We start from the raw sequence: 19,533 nt of genomic DNA on the forward strand, positions 1-19,533 counted from the left end.
CTCTCTTGGACAGCGATATACGTATGCGACGTTATATATCAACATAGACTATAACATCCACACAGCACAGAACTCGTAGGACAGAACACGTAAATTGACCTAACCTATAATACTGGCACTTATAATTACACAGAATTCCTAAGTACTGTGCGTTGCATTCTAACCTAACCTCTAACCCTTCCACATTTTGTACCGTAGAACCCGTAGGTGTGGGAAGCTTTGTCCTGACATAGCCTGTAACACGTTTACATTAAGTAGGAGAAATGTCGATCCGGTAGTAGTCATGAAACTGTGGGACCTACTGCTTTGGCTTAGATAATAGCACAGCCACGTTTTATACAACTTTGAGTTGTTTTTCTCCCAACTCTGACCCAGCCTAGAACATTTCACATTTTACTGAACTGCGGGTGTGGGACGGCTATTCTGACCTAACCCATGAATTCCTTATTTTATGAAGCGGGAAATGTGCGAAGTTCTCTTTAGACATGATCTAGGGAGACGCTGTTCACTATTGACGGAATATCGCGAGGCTTTGGATGAACTCAGAAGTAACTTTGATGCTGTGATGTTATACTCTGTTCACTTAAATTTGGCTTAAAACTGCCATATCTCCATCTTAAAAGCAGACCTATAACAAAAGATAATATGCTGCATGTCACGAAAAAGATGTCAGTGGAAAGGATGAAGAGCCGTAGTATTCTGTCATTAGGCAACCGGGAACAAGCTGCAAAAATAACGAAATCTCACCAAGTTAAGTTGAACAGATTATGGCATTTTTTTTTTTTTTAGGTGTGGGACGCTCTCCTCTGACCTCAATAACCCATGCTACTTCCTGTTCAGCTGAAAGAATGTTAGCAGTTTGAGATGGAAAAATGATTGATCAACCGATAGAGAAACAGACGAATAACTTCCAGGATATAGGCTTATAGATACAGTATATACAGAGAGAGAGAGAGAGAGAGAGAGAGAGAGAGAGAGTAATAACGTAGGTAGAGTCGGGGAGGGTGTGGTGAGGGCGTAAAGTTATGAATAAATTAATCCCTGAGCGTCGCTGGTGTAGCCTGGGATATTGGCACCGTGACGTCATTTACCTGTGCAACTACGTCAGATAAACAGGTAATATTACTTTTTACACCTCAAATAACGTCAGGGCAAACAGGATAAAATGAGTCAGTGTTGCACTTTACCTGAAGAAAATTTGGATTAGTGAACGTTATTTACCGTATAGAGCGCATTTAGAACTAGGCTATACTTCAAAGCTTTCGATGTACAAAGGTCTTAATCGAGTATTATTTAAGTATCGGTGTTGGACTATGAAAATTTACTATTAGATACTTCAGAATATTCATTTTCACATAGGTATAATTGATGGATGTTTGACACTTTATGGTTCATAAAAAAGTCGAAAGAAGTAAGAGATTTATTCACTGTTGCTCTTCCCCATAAGACAATACTAGCAGCATAAACCCGTATATAATTCCTGTGTCCCAGCACAGGAATAATCCAAACAAAATATTTCAGTGAGGGAGGGAGATTTCATGACTGTGACTGTGAAACTGAACTGTACTTTTGCCGACACTAACATAATCCCGCGTTTTAGTCTACATGAAATTTCTACGGAATATTCTGAAAAGTTTCTCAGAGCTACGAAGACTGCATTATTGGAAGCTGGAAGTCAGGTTCCTTTAAGTTATTTATTGTAAGTTAAGCAGTATTTTTATTCGTAACTCTAAAAAGCGAAAAAGTTAACGCTCATTGCAGCACGTAACATTCACAAACATGGACGAAACACTGGCGATGTATGTTCCACCCCGTGATTGAAGTGCAAATATCAGTCTTGGTGTTATGAAGTTAGCGAAATTACCTAGAGCGCATGATGCAAATGGTACTTTTAAAAATCAGTTTGTATGTTCCACCCCGTGATTGAAGTGCAAATATCAGTCTTGGTGTTATTAAGTTAGCGAAATTACCTAGAACGCATGATGCAAATGGTACTTTTAAAAATCAGTTTGTCCGAGGAATATTTCCATATTCATTACAACCAAGATGTTCTTATGTTCATTTATCTATCTATCTATCTGTTTATTTATTTGAGGTTGAGCGCGTATGATCACAGAAATTCATTTATTATTACACTGCGTATGCTCCACACTCAGGCATGTTAATAACTTTCCTCCTGGGCGCTTCGTATCAGAGAGTCATTAATTGGCAGTGAAACACCAAGCATCTCTCAGCCTACGAATGATAACCAGCAGATGAAAATGAGAAAATATAGGAGGTGAAATATTAGGCGAATTTCTCTCTCTCACTATACGCCTCTATCTCTCTGATTATTTCTTACTCCATCTCCATCTCCCAGCATAGTAGAAGTGTTACGGAGGCAGCTTTATCCTTCATTATGTATTTCTCGTAGGACTTGAAAATCTCACAGCAGTATCTATATCTCTCTGGCTGTTTGTCGCTCATAATCTTCATCTCCCATGAGTCAGCAGCAGTGTCGCCTTGGTATTACTATCTTCCTTGTCTAGCAGTAACCCGGTGCATTGTGGACGCTGATGGGGCCATATTGCGTGTAGAGGTGGTGAAGGTAGCATTGGTGGTGTTGTGGTGGTGTTGGGGCTCGGCGACTTAGTGTGTGTGGAGGAGCCCGGGCAGCATATAGAAGTCAGGCGTGAAATGTAATTATGCTCTGTGTGTGTGTGTGTGTGTGTGTGTGTGTGTGTGTGTGTGTGTGTGTGCGTATGTGTGTGCGTGTGTGCGCGCGCGCGCTTTCTGTTTCTCTGCTCTACTTTTGTTCCACTTGTTTTTTTTTTATAGTCTTATACTTTTTTTTTGCGTGTCTGCCCTGCTCTGTTTACATTCTTCTCCGAGGGGCTTATGTGGGATTGACTGAAGGTTCACCGGCCTTGTTACTGGTCTGTCTGGCTCCTCTCATATTCTTCCTAGCTCTTCTTCATTCTTCCCTGTCATTTTTCTTCCCCACATCTACAGTCCACTTCATACATCCCTCTGCATTTTTTGTTTTGCTTTTTGACCTCTAGATCTCCACCTTGCCCTTAGTTCCATCCACAGCCATTTTTTTTTTCTAGCCTCTCTATCCACTTTTTATTCCTCCCCCAGCACACCATAGAGCCCATTACTCCTTCCACATTCTTTACTCCACATTAAGATCCTTCTGCCTAACCCTTTACGGCATTCCCCTTCAGCCCTCCATCTAACCCTTCATTCCATCCACATCCCTTCATTCCATCCACATCCCTTCATTCCACATCCATCCACATCCCTCCCTCCTCCCTCCACATGGCTGACCAATCTCCCAAATTAGCCGTCATTACCACGCTAATTTAACTCGATTTTAAATGCCAGGTGGCCAAATTGAATCACACTTTTTTTTTTTGTCGTGATTTTCAGCTCCCATTACAAGCTGGTGTGCAAGATGGGTCTGGACTGGTGTATTGCGGAGGTCTTTTTGTGCGATTAACTTTTATTTTTGTGCGATGTTGATATTTGGTGATTTTTTTTTTTCAGTATTTTCATTTCCCATTTTACGCTGGTATGAAGATGGGTGTCCTGATGTAATTTCGTATTGCGACTGTTTTTTTTCATGATTTCCCGTGTTCCAGTTTTTTAGTTTTGTTTCTTTAATATCATAATAATAATAAATATGAAAAATAGTAAAATAATGAAAGAGGAAAATGAAGTCCGGAAGTTTGAATAAAAAAAAATACCTGGTTTGTAATTAGCATGGTAAGTTTGATTAACATGAATAAAAAAAAAAAAAAAGGAAAAATAATTATTACAGGTGCAAAGGAAATTACACAAAATTTAAGTAACAGGAGTAATAGAGACATTCTGTATCCCAAAACGATAATAGGAGCCAAATATAGGGTAGAAGTAAGAAAAATAAGAGAATATAGTGAGGACAAAATAGTAAAGAATAAATAATAACCAGAAATAACCAATACAACCGCCGCCTTCACTTTTAAACCACCAATATTTCCCAGCACACGCAAGCAGTAAGCTCCTTAGGTCCCCCCTCCCCCCGCACACCCAATACAGTCTTCTTCACTCAGACCCAAAGAAATACTGAAATACAGTTGCTTTTGTATCCGGGTAATAGCACACTCTCAGAATACAAAATGAACGAGCAAGTATTTGGGTAAGTTTGGTTTTCTGGATTTTATGTGTATCTATATTAAAACTGAACATTTTGTATTATTATTATTATTATTATTATTGTTGTTGTTGGTGTTGTTGTTTATTATAGTAATAATCTTGGAACTGCGACCAAGACTGATTTATTTTTCTTTCACGTGTTCGTGTTATTTCTAAAGCTTTGCCATGAAATATTGCCTGCTGTTTAGTGACTGTGTAAGTTATATAATTGAAAATGTGTAGAGGTTCTTCAGAAAAGAAGAATAGCATTTCTCTGGTAGTATTAAATCTTCTGTTCTCACCCCCCCCCATCTCTCTCTCTCTCTCTCTCTCTCTCTCTCTCACACATAAACTACACCCCTCCCCATCACAGAAGTTAGGTCACAACGCCGTATCACCACCCACCGAGTCTACGCCATAAATCACCTTCTATTGAGATGAAGTGTAATGGCTGTGGAGTTGGCCCAGTATAGCAAACACCAATATGGGAGTCTTACATAATCCTTTTGTAGATGAGGTGTGGAAACTCTGTGGGATTGGATAAAACAGAATTACAGGTCACGGTGGAAAAAAGATGGGAGAAGCCTCAGATGATGATGATGATGATGATATTGGTTGTTAAGTATATAGGGATGGCGAATGTGAGAGACTGACTGGTATGGTAGGCTTTGGGAATGGGAGTGTGTTGACCAAGACCCGTAATCTCGTTGGGTTCGGATGCTCCCAAGCACTTTTCCTCAGCGATTTATTTACCATAGTACGCATTAGTTTCCATTTTATTTTATTTACTGCATTCTAGCATCGATATAATTTGCATATATAACATATAAGAGAATGGTAGGCTAACATGCCATATCCAGAAGTAAATATGTGAGAAAGAGGTGTTAGGGAGCTTCTTTAGCGGACCAGAATATATGCCCAAGAACAAGATTAACCCTTTTGATCAGATTATGGATTTGTAAAATATTATTCCTGTCTTCAGACGATATTTTAAAGTGTACGTAAAGATATCTTCTCTTTGAAAAAGTTAACGCCTTCCAGTCCAGGACGAATTTTTCTTTATTTATTTTCCCTTCTACTAGACGATTTTATTCTGGTTTGGAGAGTGCGTGAGTAGTGAAAGGGAGAAGAAAAGTTATTATCAAATCCCTCGATTTTCAAAGTCTCCCCAAGTTGAATAAGACTTTCATTAATAATAATAATAATAAAAAAAAAGTCTTTCCTAAGGCGAATAAACTCGTGCGGAGATTGCAGGGATCAAAAAGTCCCCGGGCTGATGAAATGAGATGAAATCGATCGTATGGGAGTGAATTTGAGAGCGGGTGGCTAGGAGGATTAACCACATGAGCGTGGGATGAGTGGAAGAATAAATGGCAGTGTACTGAGACTGAGGTTAAAGGGTATAATGAGGAAGTGAGTATGCGAGTCAGGTGATTGCATTAAACAAGAGCAGGCAGAGCAAGGACTATGTTCGCGTCAGCCTAGGAGGGATTGTGGCAACTCCTCCTAAGCATTATACGTGTAGTTTACCTTGTGCACACTGATTACCTCGTTTATGTTATTTGCTTTTGAAATAGGAACATAGTTTCCACTGATAACACAGAAGCTACCTGAAAAAAAAGGGGGGGGGGAGAGAAAAAGTGTGGGTACCAGAAAACATACTAACCTCTTGAGACCGACCCCAAGAATGTGGTAGAAATGAAAGTCAGATATAGAGGACTGTATGAAAACGGATTCTGAGATATTGTCGCGGGGAGTGTATGAGACTGGGGTGGTTAGAAGAAATATAGGTAGACGAGAAAATATTTGAAAGGACAAGGTATAGGGTGCACGTGAGGAAGGTTGTATGAGAGTTGGATGGTTAGAAGAAGAGATGAACCAAGTGTAAGGTGGGAGCATTTTGAAGGAGGGTGGTGTGTTGTGGGAGGAGGAGTCGCTGCTGAATAGGGTGAGAAATGTCTGAAGACCTTTTATGTAAGTCATCCCACGCAGGATGTATTACACACACACACACACACACACACACACACACACACACACACACACACACACACACACACACACACACACACACACACACACACACACACACACACACACACTCTCTCTCTCTCTCTCGTCCATTAATTTCCGCCATGAACGAATATATTTTCCCCTGCAATATAGCTTACATTCCCAGCCAATATGCATGGTAATAAAAATGCAACAGCACCCTATTTTTAACCAATTTATTTGCAGTGATTAATAAATGTACATATTTTTTTATACACCTGACTGATCGCAAATGTACCAGTGTAATTCTGGATGTGACATGTAATTAATTTCCCTGTAATTTTTGTAGTCTGCAGTAACTCATTTTATGTTTTAGCCAATCACTTAAGCTTTCAGTCCCCACCAGGTCTCTAGAATACATACATACACACACACACACACACACACACACACACACACACACACACACACACACACACACACACACACACACACACACACACACACACACACACACACACACACACACACACACACACACCTTACGTTTTTCCTTCCAATCCCGTTACTGCCTTCTTTTTAATTTATCATTATTCGTCTTTCATAACCCCTCCATACTCCTTTGTTCTACTTCCTTCTCATCTTCATCTTCTCTCTCCTCTCTTTTCCTCCCTTCCTCTCTTTCTCATCATTCATTCTCCTTCCCTCTCCCCAGTTATCTCTCCCCTCTCCCTCGTCTCTCCTTTCTTCCTCCCCCTCCCCCCCTTTGCGATATTCTCTCCCAGTTCTTCACACCCTTACCGTACTCACCGCTGTCCTCTCTCCTTCTCATTTCATTCCATCCCAACCCTCCCTTTTTTTGGCATGATTGTTTCTCTTGCCTTCCTATCACATATCGTCATATTTTCTCATTCCTTTTCTCTTCTGCCCGCCATCATCTTTGGACCCCTTTCTCTCTGTATTTATCCTTTCCACTTGATCCTGCTTCTCTGTCCACACTCTTCTACCCTTCTCGCATTTCCTTTACTTTGAAAACTCTCCTTCTCCCCTTCCTCCTCCTCGTGTCTGTCTTCTTCATCTCATATTATCTTTTTCGGTTTATCTTTCACCTCAGAATCTCTTTTCTTCGTCCTTCGCTCATTTATTTTCGTTTGCCTTCCGCCCTGCATATCACCTTCCCCTTCAGCCACCACTCTCTCCTCTTGTTATTCCTCTCCTACTTTGTCATGCTTCTCTGTTTGCACTTCTTCCTTGCAAGTTTGGCGTTTCTCCTTTTATACTTTCAGACGTAACGTTCGCCTCCAAACACTCCTTCCTTTTTCCCGTAGTTTTTCATTTTATGTTTTCTCTGTCCTTTCAATCTGTAAGTATCTCCTCCTAAATTCTCTCTCCTCTTCCACCTCGGTCCTCCGCTTGTTATCTCCAAATCATCCTCTCTTACCTCCTCTTCCTTCCTACACCCTTCCTTCGTCTTCTACCTCCAACCTTCCATTCCTCTTACACCTCCAATCCACCTGCAACCTTCCTCTTCCACTTCCAGTCTTCCGTCTCTTATACCTCCACACCTTTCCTCTTTTGTTTCTTACTGTCCTCTTTTCTCCTGCTCACTCTCACTCCACTTCATCCTTCACACCCTCACCACTCTTCCACCTCCACCCTCTCCTTCCTCTTTCATTGCCAAATCCACCTTCGTCTTCCATCTCCGAGTCTCTCTTCACCGTCCACCTTCAAATCCATCTTCATCTTCCACCTACAATTCCACTCTCGTCTTCCACCTCCAAATCCAGTTTCATCTTCCACCTCCTAATCAACCTCAAAATCCACCTTCATTTTACACCAACACCCTCCCCTTCCACCTTCAAGGCTCTCTCTCCCCCACGTCCAAATCATGTCCTTTTTAAAAAATTTTCAGAATTATTTCTTAATCATCCCTCTTTTCTTACCTCCATTCCTCTCTCCACTTCATTAACCTCTCTCTTTCACCTCCCAACCCTCCCCCATCCACTCCGAACCCTACCTGCTTCTCTTGTCTACCTTCATTTTTTATTACCCACTTCTAAATTTCCCTCATCTATTTCTACCACCTCCAAACTGTTAATTACCATCTCCAAACTCTCTCTTTTACTTGCAAACTCTCTTTTCCACCTCCAGACCCTGTTCTCCGCCTCCAGACACCTTCGGACTTTCTCTTCACCTCCACGCTCAGACTCTCCTCCCACCTCCAAACGCCCCCTCTTTCACCTCCAAACTCCCCCTCTTCCACCTCCAAACTCCCCCTCTTCCACCTCCAAACCCTCCACCTTCCATCTCCAGACCCTTCCTCCACCGGCCTCCCTCACGTCACAGGACAATGACTTTCGGAATCTCACATTGTTTATCTGTGTCCTAAAGCGGTGTCTCTCCCATGAAGTGCTACGGATTCCACAGCGCAACCTTTTACCTCACTTTCGGAGCTCGTTGTGTGTGTGTTATTTTAGCTATTTTCTTTTCTGTTTTTTTTTTTTGTGCGTCAGTTTTTTAATGGTTCGTGCTTGTTTTGAGATGTTTTTTCTATTATTTTTGTTTTGTTTTGGATTTTACTTTATTTTTCTGTTATGGATTAGCTTTCCTGTGCTGTTGTTTTTCTATTTTTGTTGTTGTTATGCTTTACGTATGTATTTTTTTCTTTGACTTTAGCATTTGGGATTTATTTTTGCGTTTGTGGTTTGGTTCTTTCCTTGAAGCTTTGACTTATGCATCTCTCTCTCTTTATTTTTGTCCATTACCAGTTTTGCTTTCTTAGTCCCCCCTCTTTTTTTTTTTTTTTTTACGGATACAACTACTTTCCTCCCACTCACCCTAGCTCACCCTTCCACACCCACGCCCTGACCTTCAACGTTACTCAAACCTACACCTCGTCCGCACCCACACCCACATCTGTATCTTCACCCACACCCTCACCCTTACTCTAAACCTTACCCACAGTTACACCCACACTTGCAGTCTCACCCACAAATAAACCCTCACTCACCCACATATACAACTTCATCCACACCCTCAGCTACACCGGTTACATTTCCACACTTCTCTCATCTCTCGTACACTCTCTCCTCTCTTCCACACACCTCTTTCTTTTCGTCCACACAGTTCTCTCTCCTCCACACCTTTGGCTTCTCCCAATCTTTCTCTTTATCCACATTCCACTAGTCTCGTCCACTTTTTATTCTTTCTACGCACCACTCTTTTCTTCCATGCTCCTGTCTTCTTACCTCCACCTTCATCCACACCCACAATCTTATCACACCCACACCTGAAGCTTCCCCAGGTAACAGTGTGAAGCAGGTGTGGTTAGATTTGTTTCCTACACCTGGATAACAAGTCGATAGCAGGACCACACAGATTATTGCCAGGGCCAGGTAGGGGTAGGCAGAATGAGGCAGGAGCAGGGAGGGTGAGGAAAGTGGAAGGGGTAATTGAGAGATAGACAGGGTGAGGCACAGACAGACTGGGTGAAGGGCAGAGGGTGAGGTAGAAGCCGAGCGAGACAGAAAGAGTGAGGCAGAGACAGAAAGGGTGAGGAACAGGTAGAAAAGGTGAAGAAAAGAGGGTTAGGCACAGGAAGGTACGGTAAGGCAGAGAGAGAGAGAGAGAGAGAGAGAGAGAGAGAGAGAGAGAGAGGCATATGAGGAAGGCAGGGTAAAGGAAGATGGATAAGACAAAGACTGAGAGGGAGGAAGAAAGGAAGGAAGGAAAGGTGAATCGGAGGCAGAGAGGATAGGACAGGGAGGGAGAGACAGAGGTGGAGAAAGAGGGAGACAGGAAGGGGTGAGGAAGGAAAAAGAGGACAAGAGGAGTGAGAAAGGAAGAGTGGGGGGAGGAAGGAGTGTGGAGAGGAAGGGGAAGAGTGGTTGAGAAAAGTGAGAGAAAGGGAGAGTGTGGAGAGGAAGGAAGAGAGAGAAGAGGAAGGAAGAATGTGGATAGAGAGGAATAAAGAGGAAGGAAGAGTATGGAGAGGAAGAGATAGTGTGGAAAGGAAGAGTGAGAAGAGGAGGGGAGAGTAAGGAGAAGGGAGAGTGTGGAGAGGAAGTGACAAGAAATTTTAGGAGAGGAAAGAAGTGCGTGGAGAGGATAGGAATTTACGAGAATTGTTACATCTTCGTCATTACAGATTCCTACACTGGCTAATTAAAGCTACTTCGGATAGATTTATCATAAATATAGAACCACCTCCTTCTCCTGCTCCTGCTCCTCCTCCTCCTCCTCCTCCTCCTCCTTGATGGATAGATGGCCGCCACTTTCTCTAAGCTGATGGCCGATGTAGCTTATCTTCCCCCCCCCCCTCTCTCTCTCTCTCTCTCTCTCTCTCAGTGGACATTATTTTTAACCCTGTAACCCCGAAAGCGTCTTAAGCAAAACCCAGTCATGTGAAGGACGCAGCCAGATAACCAAGTAATCATGCCGAAGATGGTTCCAGAGGCCTTCACCTCTGACGCACATGACACCCAGTGATTATTAAAGGTGCCCATCGCTAGCCAGTCAGGTACGCAGCTCACATCTCGGGCAAAACATACATGATTCAAGGCAAACACACACACACACACACACACACACACACACACACACACACACACACACACACACACACACACACACACACACACACACACACACACACACACACACATATCCAAATCTGTATTCAATGTCCCACATCGATACACGGACATACACACAGACGCGCCCGTATATAGCCACTCCTCTTTTTCTTTTCCTTATCTTTGCTCCCTCCTCTACTCACCATCCGTCTTTTTCATTCATTCCTTCCCTTCCTTTTCTTTTCTTTCCTTTCCTTTCCACCCCCTTGTCGATTGATGATGAGTTCATAAATGAACAGTTGAATGAATGAAAAACCGGATAAATAAATGAATGATAGAATGATTTAATGAATGTAGGAATGAGGAAATTAATAGGTGGACAGATAGACAAAAGACTGAATGAATTTACATGTGAATAAGTGACTAGAATTGAACACCTCACTGGATGATGATTAAGTCATTGGAAAAGAGATGGACGAATTGAGTATCAGAGATGCATAGGTCAGATAAATGAATGAGATTTGGTATAAATTAGTCAGTGTATAAACAGATAAATGTATGGATAAGTGAATGAAGGAATTGAAAGATGAATTATGGAAAACTGAATTCAGCTGATGAGTATCTTCTGTACTGAAGGGTTATATCATTCAAGACAGGGCGTTTTTAAGACATGTTGATGGGTCTTATGGAAATTAACTAAAAAACTGTGTTAGCCATTCCTGTCATCAGCTGGGATCGATATCATGATTTTACGATTAGCAGTCCTATCCTGTACTATTTCATCAACAGTTGAGAAGAAAACACACACACACACACACACACACACACACACACACACACACACACACACACACACACACACACACACACACACACACACACACACACAGAAAAAAGTGTACTCACGAAGAAGATGAAGTTGAAGAAGCAGAGCAGATATTTCGCAAACATCGTCCCACAGTCGAGCGCCATGTTGCTGTGGAGGTGAAAACAAACATGTTAGTGAACATGCATGAAAAGTTTCAAACACATGCCAAGTTTTTAAGGTAAACCCAGCTTATTATATTGGCAGAAGAGCATTTTATGGGTAATAGGATTTAGGTCTTTTTTTTTTTATGTTTTGATTACCTGCTTTCGGCACGTGTTTGAAGAATGTCCTTGAGAAATTGAATCTTTTGTTTGCTATGTGGATACTTGGTTGCTTCCCTTTCGTGTATCTCCCCTGCTTCCGCTTTGTATGATACCCTTGTTCTCCCACCCTCAGTGAGTTTACCTACGTCTTCACAGCCTAATGATATTTTTTCCCACCTTGTTTTACTGTCTCCCTGGAATCACGAGAGAGAAAGGACACAGCCCACTTGTACCCGGTGTGTCGTAATGTGTGACCAAAACAGGCAGAGCTTGGTGTGTGGGGTGTAGGGATTTAAGTACCCCAACACCTATTATTGAAAGTAACACCCTTGGGACACGTGAGGCGGGGATATTTCATTTCTTCTCTGACTCACATACCGAAAGAAATCAAGAGTCCATGCCACCTTCCTCTCCTGTGATGTGTAGGTTACCGGGGAAACGGGAAACATTTGAGGGCTTTCAACCTTTTGCTCATATTTGCTACAGACCCGAGAGAGAGAGAGAGAGAGAGAGAGAGAGAGAGAGAGAGAGAGAGAGAGAGAGAAAGCATAACAATGGTGACGTCCTATCTCTCTTATGTTTTCACTATCTCTCCAAATCCAAGAGTTTACTTACGGAATTCCTCCACCTCTACTTCGTCCTGCGAATCCAGTTCCAAAAGTTTACTCTGGGAATCCCACCACTTCTCTTTCGTTATCAGAATCCAATCCACAATCTCTGGTTCAGTAGAAAAACTCTCATTCACAGTTTCTCAGTTTTAACCTTTCACGTTTTTTTTTTTTAGTTTTCAACTTCTGGAATCCATCCTTAATCATTCCAAGCCCTCGTCGTTCCTCTTTTATTCCTCCTCGATCTCTTTCCTTCCCTTTAGTCTGCATGTACAGGATATTCGGCTCTCTTGCTCCCTTTGTAGCGAATTTTATCGTGGTCCATTGTTCGTGCCTCGTTCTCTGCCCTTTTGTCTTGTTAGCCCTTCTCCCTTTTTTCTTGCCTTGGCTTCCTGTGCCTGCCGTATGTAAGTTTTTTTGGAGTTCAGTTTCTGCCTGTTAGTCTCTGTCTTTCTACCTACCTTCTGCCTGTCTGTTCACTTGGCTGTCATTCTGTTCACCTGCCCGTCATTCTGTCTGTTTGCGTGTCTGTCTAACTGTAGGCCGTTCTCTCTCCTCTCTGTCTGTTATTCCGTCTTTCGGCCCATTTTTTCGTGTCTGCCTGTTTATTTATTGGTCCCCCCCGTCCTCTCTCTCTCTCTCTCTCTCTCTCTCTCTCTCTCTCTCTCTCTCTCTTCCTACTTTATGCTGATGCTCGGATAATAACAATAAAGTGAGCCAGGCAGGACAAGATGAAGAGGCAGGGATGTAAACGCAAGAGAGCTGAGTTGCCACTTCTGTGAGTTGTTGCTAGATCGTGATGTATTTGTTAATAATTAGCGGTTTTCATGCTAAATTTTAGAGTTGTTAATTTCCCTAAATGCTACGGAGAGTTTTTTCCCTATTGCGAGTACCAAGAACTAAATACTGTCTAGGTTATTTCCATTTTGCGGATTGTAAGTTAATTTTCAGATAAATATTTCCATTACTTTTTTTTTTTTTTCTTTGCTAGGAGTAGATATTTTGTTCGTGTTTCACAGTTTTAACCAGCACTATATCAAGATAAATTCAGTTTCATTTCATGGTTTAGTTCGGAGATTTAACGATTCCTCCTTTAGCGGATTTTATTTAGGTCGTGATATATTTAGGTGGAGAAGAAGATTTACAAAAGTATGGTTTGTTTAAGCAATGTTGTTGCTTATTTATTCTCTCTCTGCGATACACTACTGAAGCAAGATCAACAGATTTTTAAAAATCTGTTTCACAGTTTTGTAGCTAGATTTAGAGACTGACTTCTCATTTAATTTAGCGTCTTACTTTTTTCAGGGATATAAAAGTACTGCATACCATTTGGTGCATAGATTGACAGGTGTGCAATTATTAACTGCCATTAACGCGCAGTAATAATTTATTACAGTTAATCATATTCCCGAACGATATATATATATATATATATATATATATATATATTTATGCCTGGTATTTTGAACCCATTTTTAACAAGGCCTCTCAAAGCAGACTGAAAGAATAGAGAGATGATGAGCAGAAGGGATAAAAAAATAGCGAAGACAGTGATGGCAAGATGAGATGAGATGAGAGAGAGAGAGAGAGAGAGAGAGAGAGAGAGAGAGAGAGAGAGAGAGAGAGAGAGAGAGAGAGAAATTAGACTAGATTAGATTAGGGGCGGATGAACCGAAAGGAGGGAGAAGTAATAGAATGGACAATAAATGAAGGGAGAGGAGAGAGAGGGAGAGAGAGAATTTAGATTAGATTAGATTATGGGCGGATGAACCGAAAGGAGGGAAAAGTAATAGAATGGGCAATAAATGAAGGTTAAGGTGATGGGGAGAGAGAGAGAGAGAGAGAGAGAGAGAGAATCAGGTTTGGAAGTATGAAGAATGGAAAATAGTAGTTTGTGATGGTGAAATATGTGCAGACTGAAAGGAGGAAACTTAGAATGAAGAGCAAAATAATGGAAAGATGGAAATTTAACGTAGAAAAGAAAAAGAGCGAAGTGGAGGGAGGGTAAGCTGGGAAGTGCAGTAGGAAGGAAAGAAGGAAGGACAAAGACTAAAACTTAAAAGAAAGAAAGATCATCCTCTTAATCCAAAACAAAAGTCCTTGAGATCCAGATTATGATTGTGATACTTTTTTTTTGGTGTGTTTTTGAAAGGAAGCCGAAGTAGTCTCTCTCTCTCTCTCTCTCTCTCTCTCTCTCTCTCTCTCTCTCCCTCTCTCTCTTTCTCTCTCTCTCTCTCTCTCTCTCTCTCTCTCTCTCTCTCTCTCTCTCTCTCTCTCTCTCTCGTTTCCTTCCATTTCGCAGTTATGAGGTTATTTGCAGTATGAGCGCTGAATGAGTACCATAAAATTATGACGTAAACTTGGGAAAAAGTACAGAACGTAGGAATGAAAATTATGAACGAGCTAATTGAACAGAGGGCGAGCAAAATGGTGCCTGAGTACACAGGAAGGTAAGAGTGAAGGCAAGGTGTTGTGTTCTCTTCCTTTCCTTCTCTGTTCCTCTGTTCTTTCCAATGCTTAGTCTCCTTTTCTTTCCCTTGCCTTTTTTTCAGCTTTTCTCCTCCTTCTCCTCCTCCGCCTCTTCATTTTTTTCGTTCTCCTCTCTTTCTTGTCCCGATGATTGCTAAGAAATCTTTAACTTGAATTACAAAGTCGACTGGTATAAGCCTGAATGAAATATTTTACCTTTGTGCGTCAATATGTAGGCTAAATAGTCGGTCATATTTGTTTCTCCTAGATGGCCACATTTTCCCTGCTTCCGCCGGCCAAATGGACCTCTTTGTGGATCCCCCGATATTTAAGACCAGCCAAATATTTGCTCTGATAATTATGGCTCTCTTACGTTTGGCTGTTGTTGATTTGGGGTTTGGGTCTCGAATTGGTGTTAACTGTTGGCTTTGGTTTTCTTTCTGGCTGGTTTTCTGCTCATTCTTATTGGTTGTTCGCTTCCCCTTTCCCATTGGCGCATTTTTTTTTTTTTTTGTATTTCGTAACTGTCTTTTATGAGTTTCACAGTATTAGTCTTTTTCAGATCTTCTTAACTGAGATTTATACCGGGTTATTTATTAGTCTTCTTGCAGAGATGTCATCGAAATTCTTCTTTCTTTTCGTTTCGACACTTTTTGGGGGTTATTATTAGTTCTTTGTTTCAACGTCATTGTGTGGTCTCTCTCTCTCTCTCTCTCTCTCTCCCAAGTAAGCATAGTACACATTCCCGCCACTGGACACGTGTGGGACATCGTGAGGAATGAGATGCGTAGACCACATCGCATCCAGGACCCATATATCATTTGCTGGGGGGGGGGAGGGGGAGAGAGTGGTAGGTGAAGGGGGAAGCAGGTAAATGAAAAGCGAACATGATGGGAGAGGGGTAGTGGAAGGGAAATGTGGAGAGGAGAGGTGTGGGAGAGGTGGAGTGTTGCGTGGTAGAGGGAGGGGGTAGAGGGTGGACGGGTGGTGGAAAGGAAGAGGTAGGTGGATGGAGAAATGGGGGAGGTGAGAGTGAAGGGATTGAGGAAAGAGGGGATGTGGAGGGAGGAAAGGTAGAAGAAAGAGGGAAGTAAATCTCTTGAGGAAAAGGGAAGTGAGGGTGGAAGGGCAGAGGAAAGGTTGAAGTACAATAAATGTGAAGGGGGAAGTGGAGGATAAAAAGGTTGATGAAATGAAGCAGTAAATGGGTGAAGGAAAGGCGGAGGTGTGGAAAGAGAGGAAGAGGGAAGGGAGAGCTGGAGGGTAAAGGGAGAAGTTTGTATCGCTAGGGTGGTGAGAGAGACAGAGAGAGAGAGAGGAAAGGAACTTGAGGCAAGATGATGAAAGTGGAGGGAAGATATCGAAGGGATGGGAGATTGAAGGGAAAAGGGACAGAGGGGGAGATGATGACCGAGGTATCTGTTCTGTGAGTAGAAGGGAAGAAAAGCCAAGCAAGATAACATATTGAAAGATAAGATATACGGATGGTTCAAGGAAACAGGGGAAGGGATGGAAGGAAGAAGGTGACGGCTAAGGAAATATACTGAAGGTCAGCTCTGGTGGAGACTGTGAATGGGAAACGAAGAACAGAAAAATCATCATCATCATCATCATCATCATCATCGTCATCCCACCACCACTACCACCACCACCACCACCACCAGCACCCTATTCCCCACTGTTCTGTAATGGATGGGTAATGCCGCGAAATTGGTAATGGAAAGGGACGAAAACATGTTTACTATCATCATAATATTGTCCTCCGAAAATGGGCCACCCTTCCACATCACTCATCATCCAGGCTGTCAAAATTCACTTAAAAGATGAAGTTTGAGAATGAAAGGGACAATATATACGCACACAAACCCCTCCCTGAAAATGCTTACAAAAAAAAAAAAAGTTAGTACACAAAACGATTTCGTACTTATATGTGCCAATAACGAACGAAGGGATGACAGAACAACTCCCCGATAAAGATGTAGGAATATAGGAAAACAGATGAGAGTGGAGAGAAGGGAAGGAAACCCAGCATGGAGATATGGTCATAATTCTTGCGGCAGTAATGAACGAAGGAAAGACACAACAGAACCTCGATAAATATGAAGGAATCGAGGGGAGAGAATGAGAGTGGTGAGAGTGAGGGATAGTTATAGAGATGTGGGAGAGATATTTTATTTTCTTTGTTTTTAATATGGACGAAGGGAGGGCAAAGCAGTAGCCCTTTAATGAGAGAGAGAGAGAGAGAGAGAGAGAGAGAGAGAGAGAGAGAGAGAGAGACAGAGAGAGAGAGAGAGATTATTTGAGGATGAAGTGAGAGAGTGAACCAGAGTGAAGAGTTATAGGCATGAATAATGAAAAGAAAGACACAGCACGCCAGTAAAAATGAAGTATTAGAGGAGAGTGAATGAGAGGGTGAATTAAACAGTCACAAGGACAAGGGATTATAATGTTTCCTTTTACCCTCGTTTATATTCGTCTCGTATCTCCTCACATTACCTATCATTGTTATCCATTTTCCTTATCCCATTCTGTTTCTACCTTTACTTTTTTTTATTTCTATCTCTTACCTTTACTTTCTCTCTCTCTTCCTTCCCACCTTTGTTTACTATTCTTTCTTATTGTTTTCTTGTTATTTTCCTTTTCTTCTTTGGTTTTCTCTTGTTTTTTCTTTAGTTTCACATTTCCTTATTTTCTACATTCCCTTGCATTTCCTTCCTGTTCAGTCCTTTCCGTCCCTGCCCTTGACTTCCATTGTGTTTTGCGTTTTTTTCTTCCCTCCCATTTTCCATTATTTCCTTCGTATCAGTTTCATTTCTTCCATTTTTCATCCTTTCTTTCTCACCCCTGTTCCTTCACGTCCCTTTCTTTCCAATCCTTTCCCATTCTTCCCAGATCCTCCCTTCCCTTTCCTTCTTTTGCATTCCTCTTCCATTCCTTTCCCTTGCCTACCCTTCCATTCCTTTCCCTTGCCTTCCCTTCCATTCCTTTCCCCTGCCTTCCCTTCCCTTCCCTTCCCTTCCATTCCATTCCATTCCCTTCGATTCCCTTCCCTTGTCTTCCCCCCTTCGATAAATGGATAAGTAAGAGAGGGGAGGGTGTTCAGTAAAGGAGTTAAGTAATGGAGCCGACTTAACTAACCCGGAGGCGAGAGAAATGTTACTGCCTTAAGCCTCTGTACATTTAGCTTTTAGCCTGAAGTGCACGGGATTTAGGGATTTAGGAGGAAAAGCTGACGACTTGGCTTTCACTGGACTGAATGTGGGTGCTGTTCATCCTTTGTGCACATACGGAAAACACACACACACACACACACACACACACACACACACACACACACACACACACACACACACACACACACACACACACACACACACACACACACACAACCTCTCTCTCTCTCTCTCTCTCTCTCTCATAATAATTCATCCCCCTCAGCCCATTATTAAAAGCGACCGCACCATATCTTTCACACTTATTAACCTACTCCATTTTATTGGCCCAAACATAATATTGTGGGACTGACGATGACGATGTGAAAAAGGAAATGCATGTTCTATTGGATTTTCATTATATTTCGTTTTTCATTTTTTTTTGTTTTTTTTTTTGGTTATTTCATTACTTCCGTTTATTTTTATGTCATGTTCTTGTTTCGTTCTTTTTCGTACTGTCTCGTTCAGTAAAGTGTTCAGTATTTTTTCTTTTCTTTTTTATCTTTTTTTCCGCGTTCTGTTGGATTTTCATCGTTTTCCATTTTTTTTTTTTTGTCGTTTTACATTTGGTGTTCACTGTTTTTATCTCTTTACCGTTATTTATTTGCATGCTCTGTTATGTTTTCATTATATTTATGTATATGTTTATCTATAGTCAGACCCCTTTAACCCGGATGGGGTGATCGCAAACAAATCGCTCCCATGTCATCTTGGCCTCCTGCATCATGCAGCTTTGCCACAAGCTCATATCATCCTCATTCATATATCTTTCTACTCCCTCCTTCCATCTCATCTGTGTTCCCCTTCCTCTCTACCCCTCCACCTCAGTAATATACACTCACCAAGTCAGTCTCATTGTCCATTCTATCCACATGTCGAAACCATCACAAGAATATGTGTAACACTTTCCAGCGCATCCAGATCAACACTACGTCGCTGCTGAACTTTATTATCTACCTGTCTGTCTCACCACGTAACTAAACATGCTTCTTTCAGACAACCAATTTCCATTCCTCATACTCTTGACTGATTTATGTCCTTTCAACAAAGTCTAAGTTTCACCTCCATACTTTAGAGTGGGGGCGATGACAGGAGTCACTCATGGACTTTTTTTTTTCCTTCTTCCATACATATTCCTTCTTCATACATATTCTATATCATTGCCCTCAGTATGCCTGCAATCTTCTTTACCTACTGTTCTCCTTGTTACACTTCATCTTCCGAATTCCCGACATTGCCCATCACACTACCGGTACTTAAATATTTAAAGGCACTCACGTTCCCTATTTCCGGACCATTCAGCCTCACTATGTACTCGTGAATGGTGAAGACGTTAAATTGGCTTTCTGTTAGTAAGTCTGCCTGTCTGTCGGTCTGTTTATTGTCTGGTGT

General features: G+C 41.8%; 1 protein-coding gene across 1 annotated transcript in view; it reads right to left on the minus strand.

Moving 5' to 3' along the window:
• Positions 1 to 19,533, minus strand: part of Tsp66E (Tetraspanin 66E) — a 456,405-nt gene that overhangs the window by 110,094 nt on the left and 326,778 nt on the right. The window contains exon 5 of the mRNA XM_080282418.1: positions 11,628 to 11,697. Coding sequence (XP_080138544.1) covers positions 11,628 to 11,693 — 66 coding nt within the window. The 5' untranslated portion in view covers positions 11,694 to 11,697. The remainder of the gene's footprint in view (positions 1 to 11,627; positions 11,698 to 19,533) is intronic.

Source organism: Coenobita brevimanus, chromosome 93 (genome assembly GCF_032717465.1).
Source record: "Coenobita brevimanus isolate Jiangsu-jjx chromosome 93, ASM3271746v2, whole genome shotgun sequence".
Taxonomy (NCBI): Eukaryota; Metazoa; Arthropoda; class Malacostraca; order Decapoda; family Coenobitidae; genus Coenobita; species Coenobita brevimanus.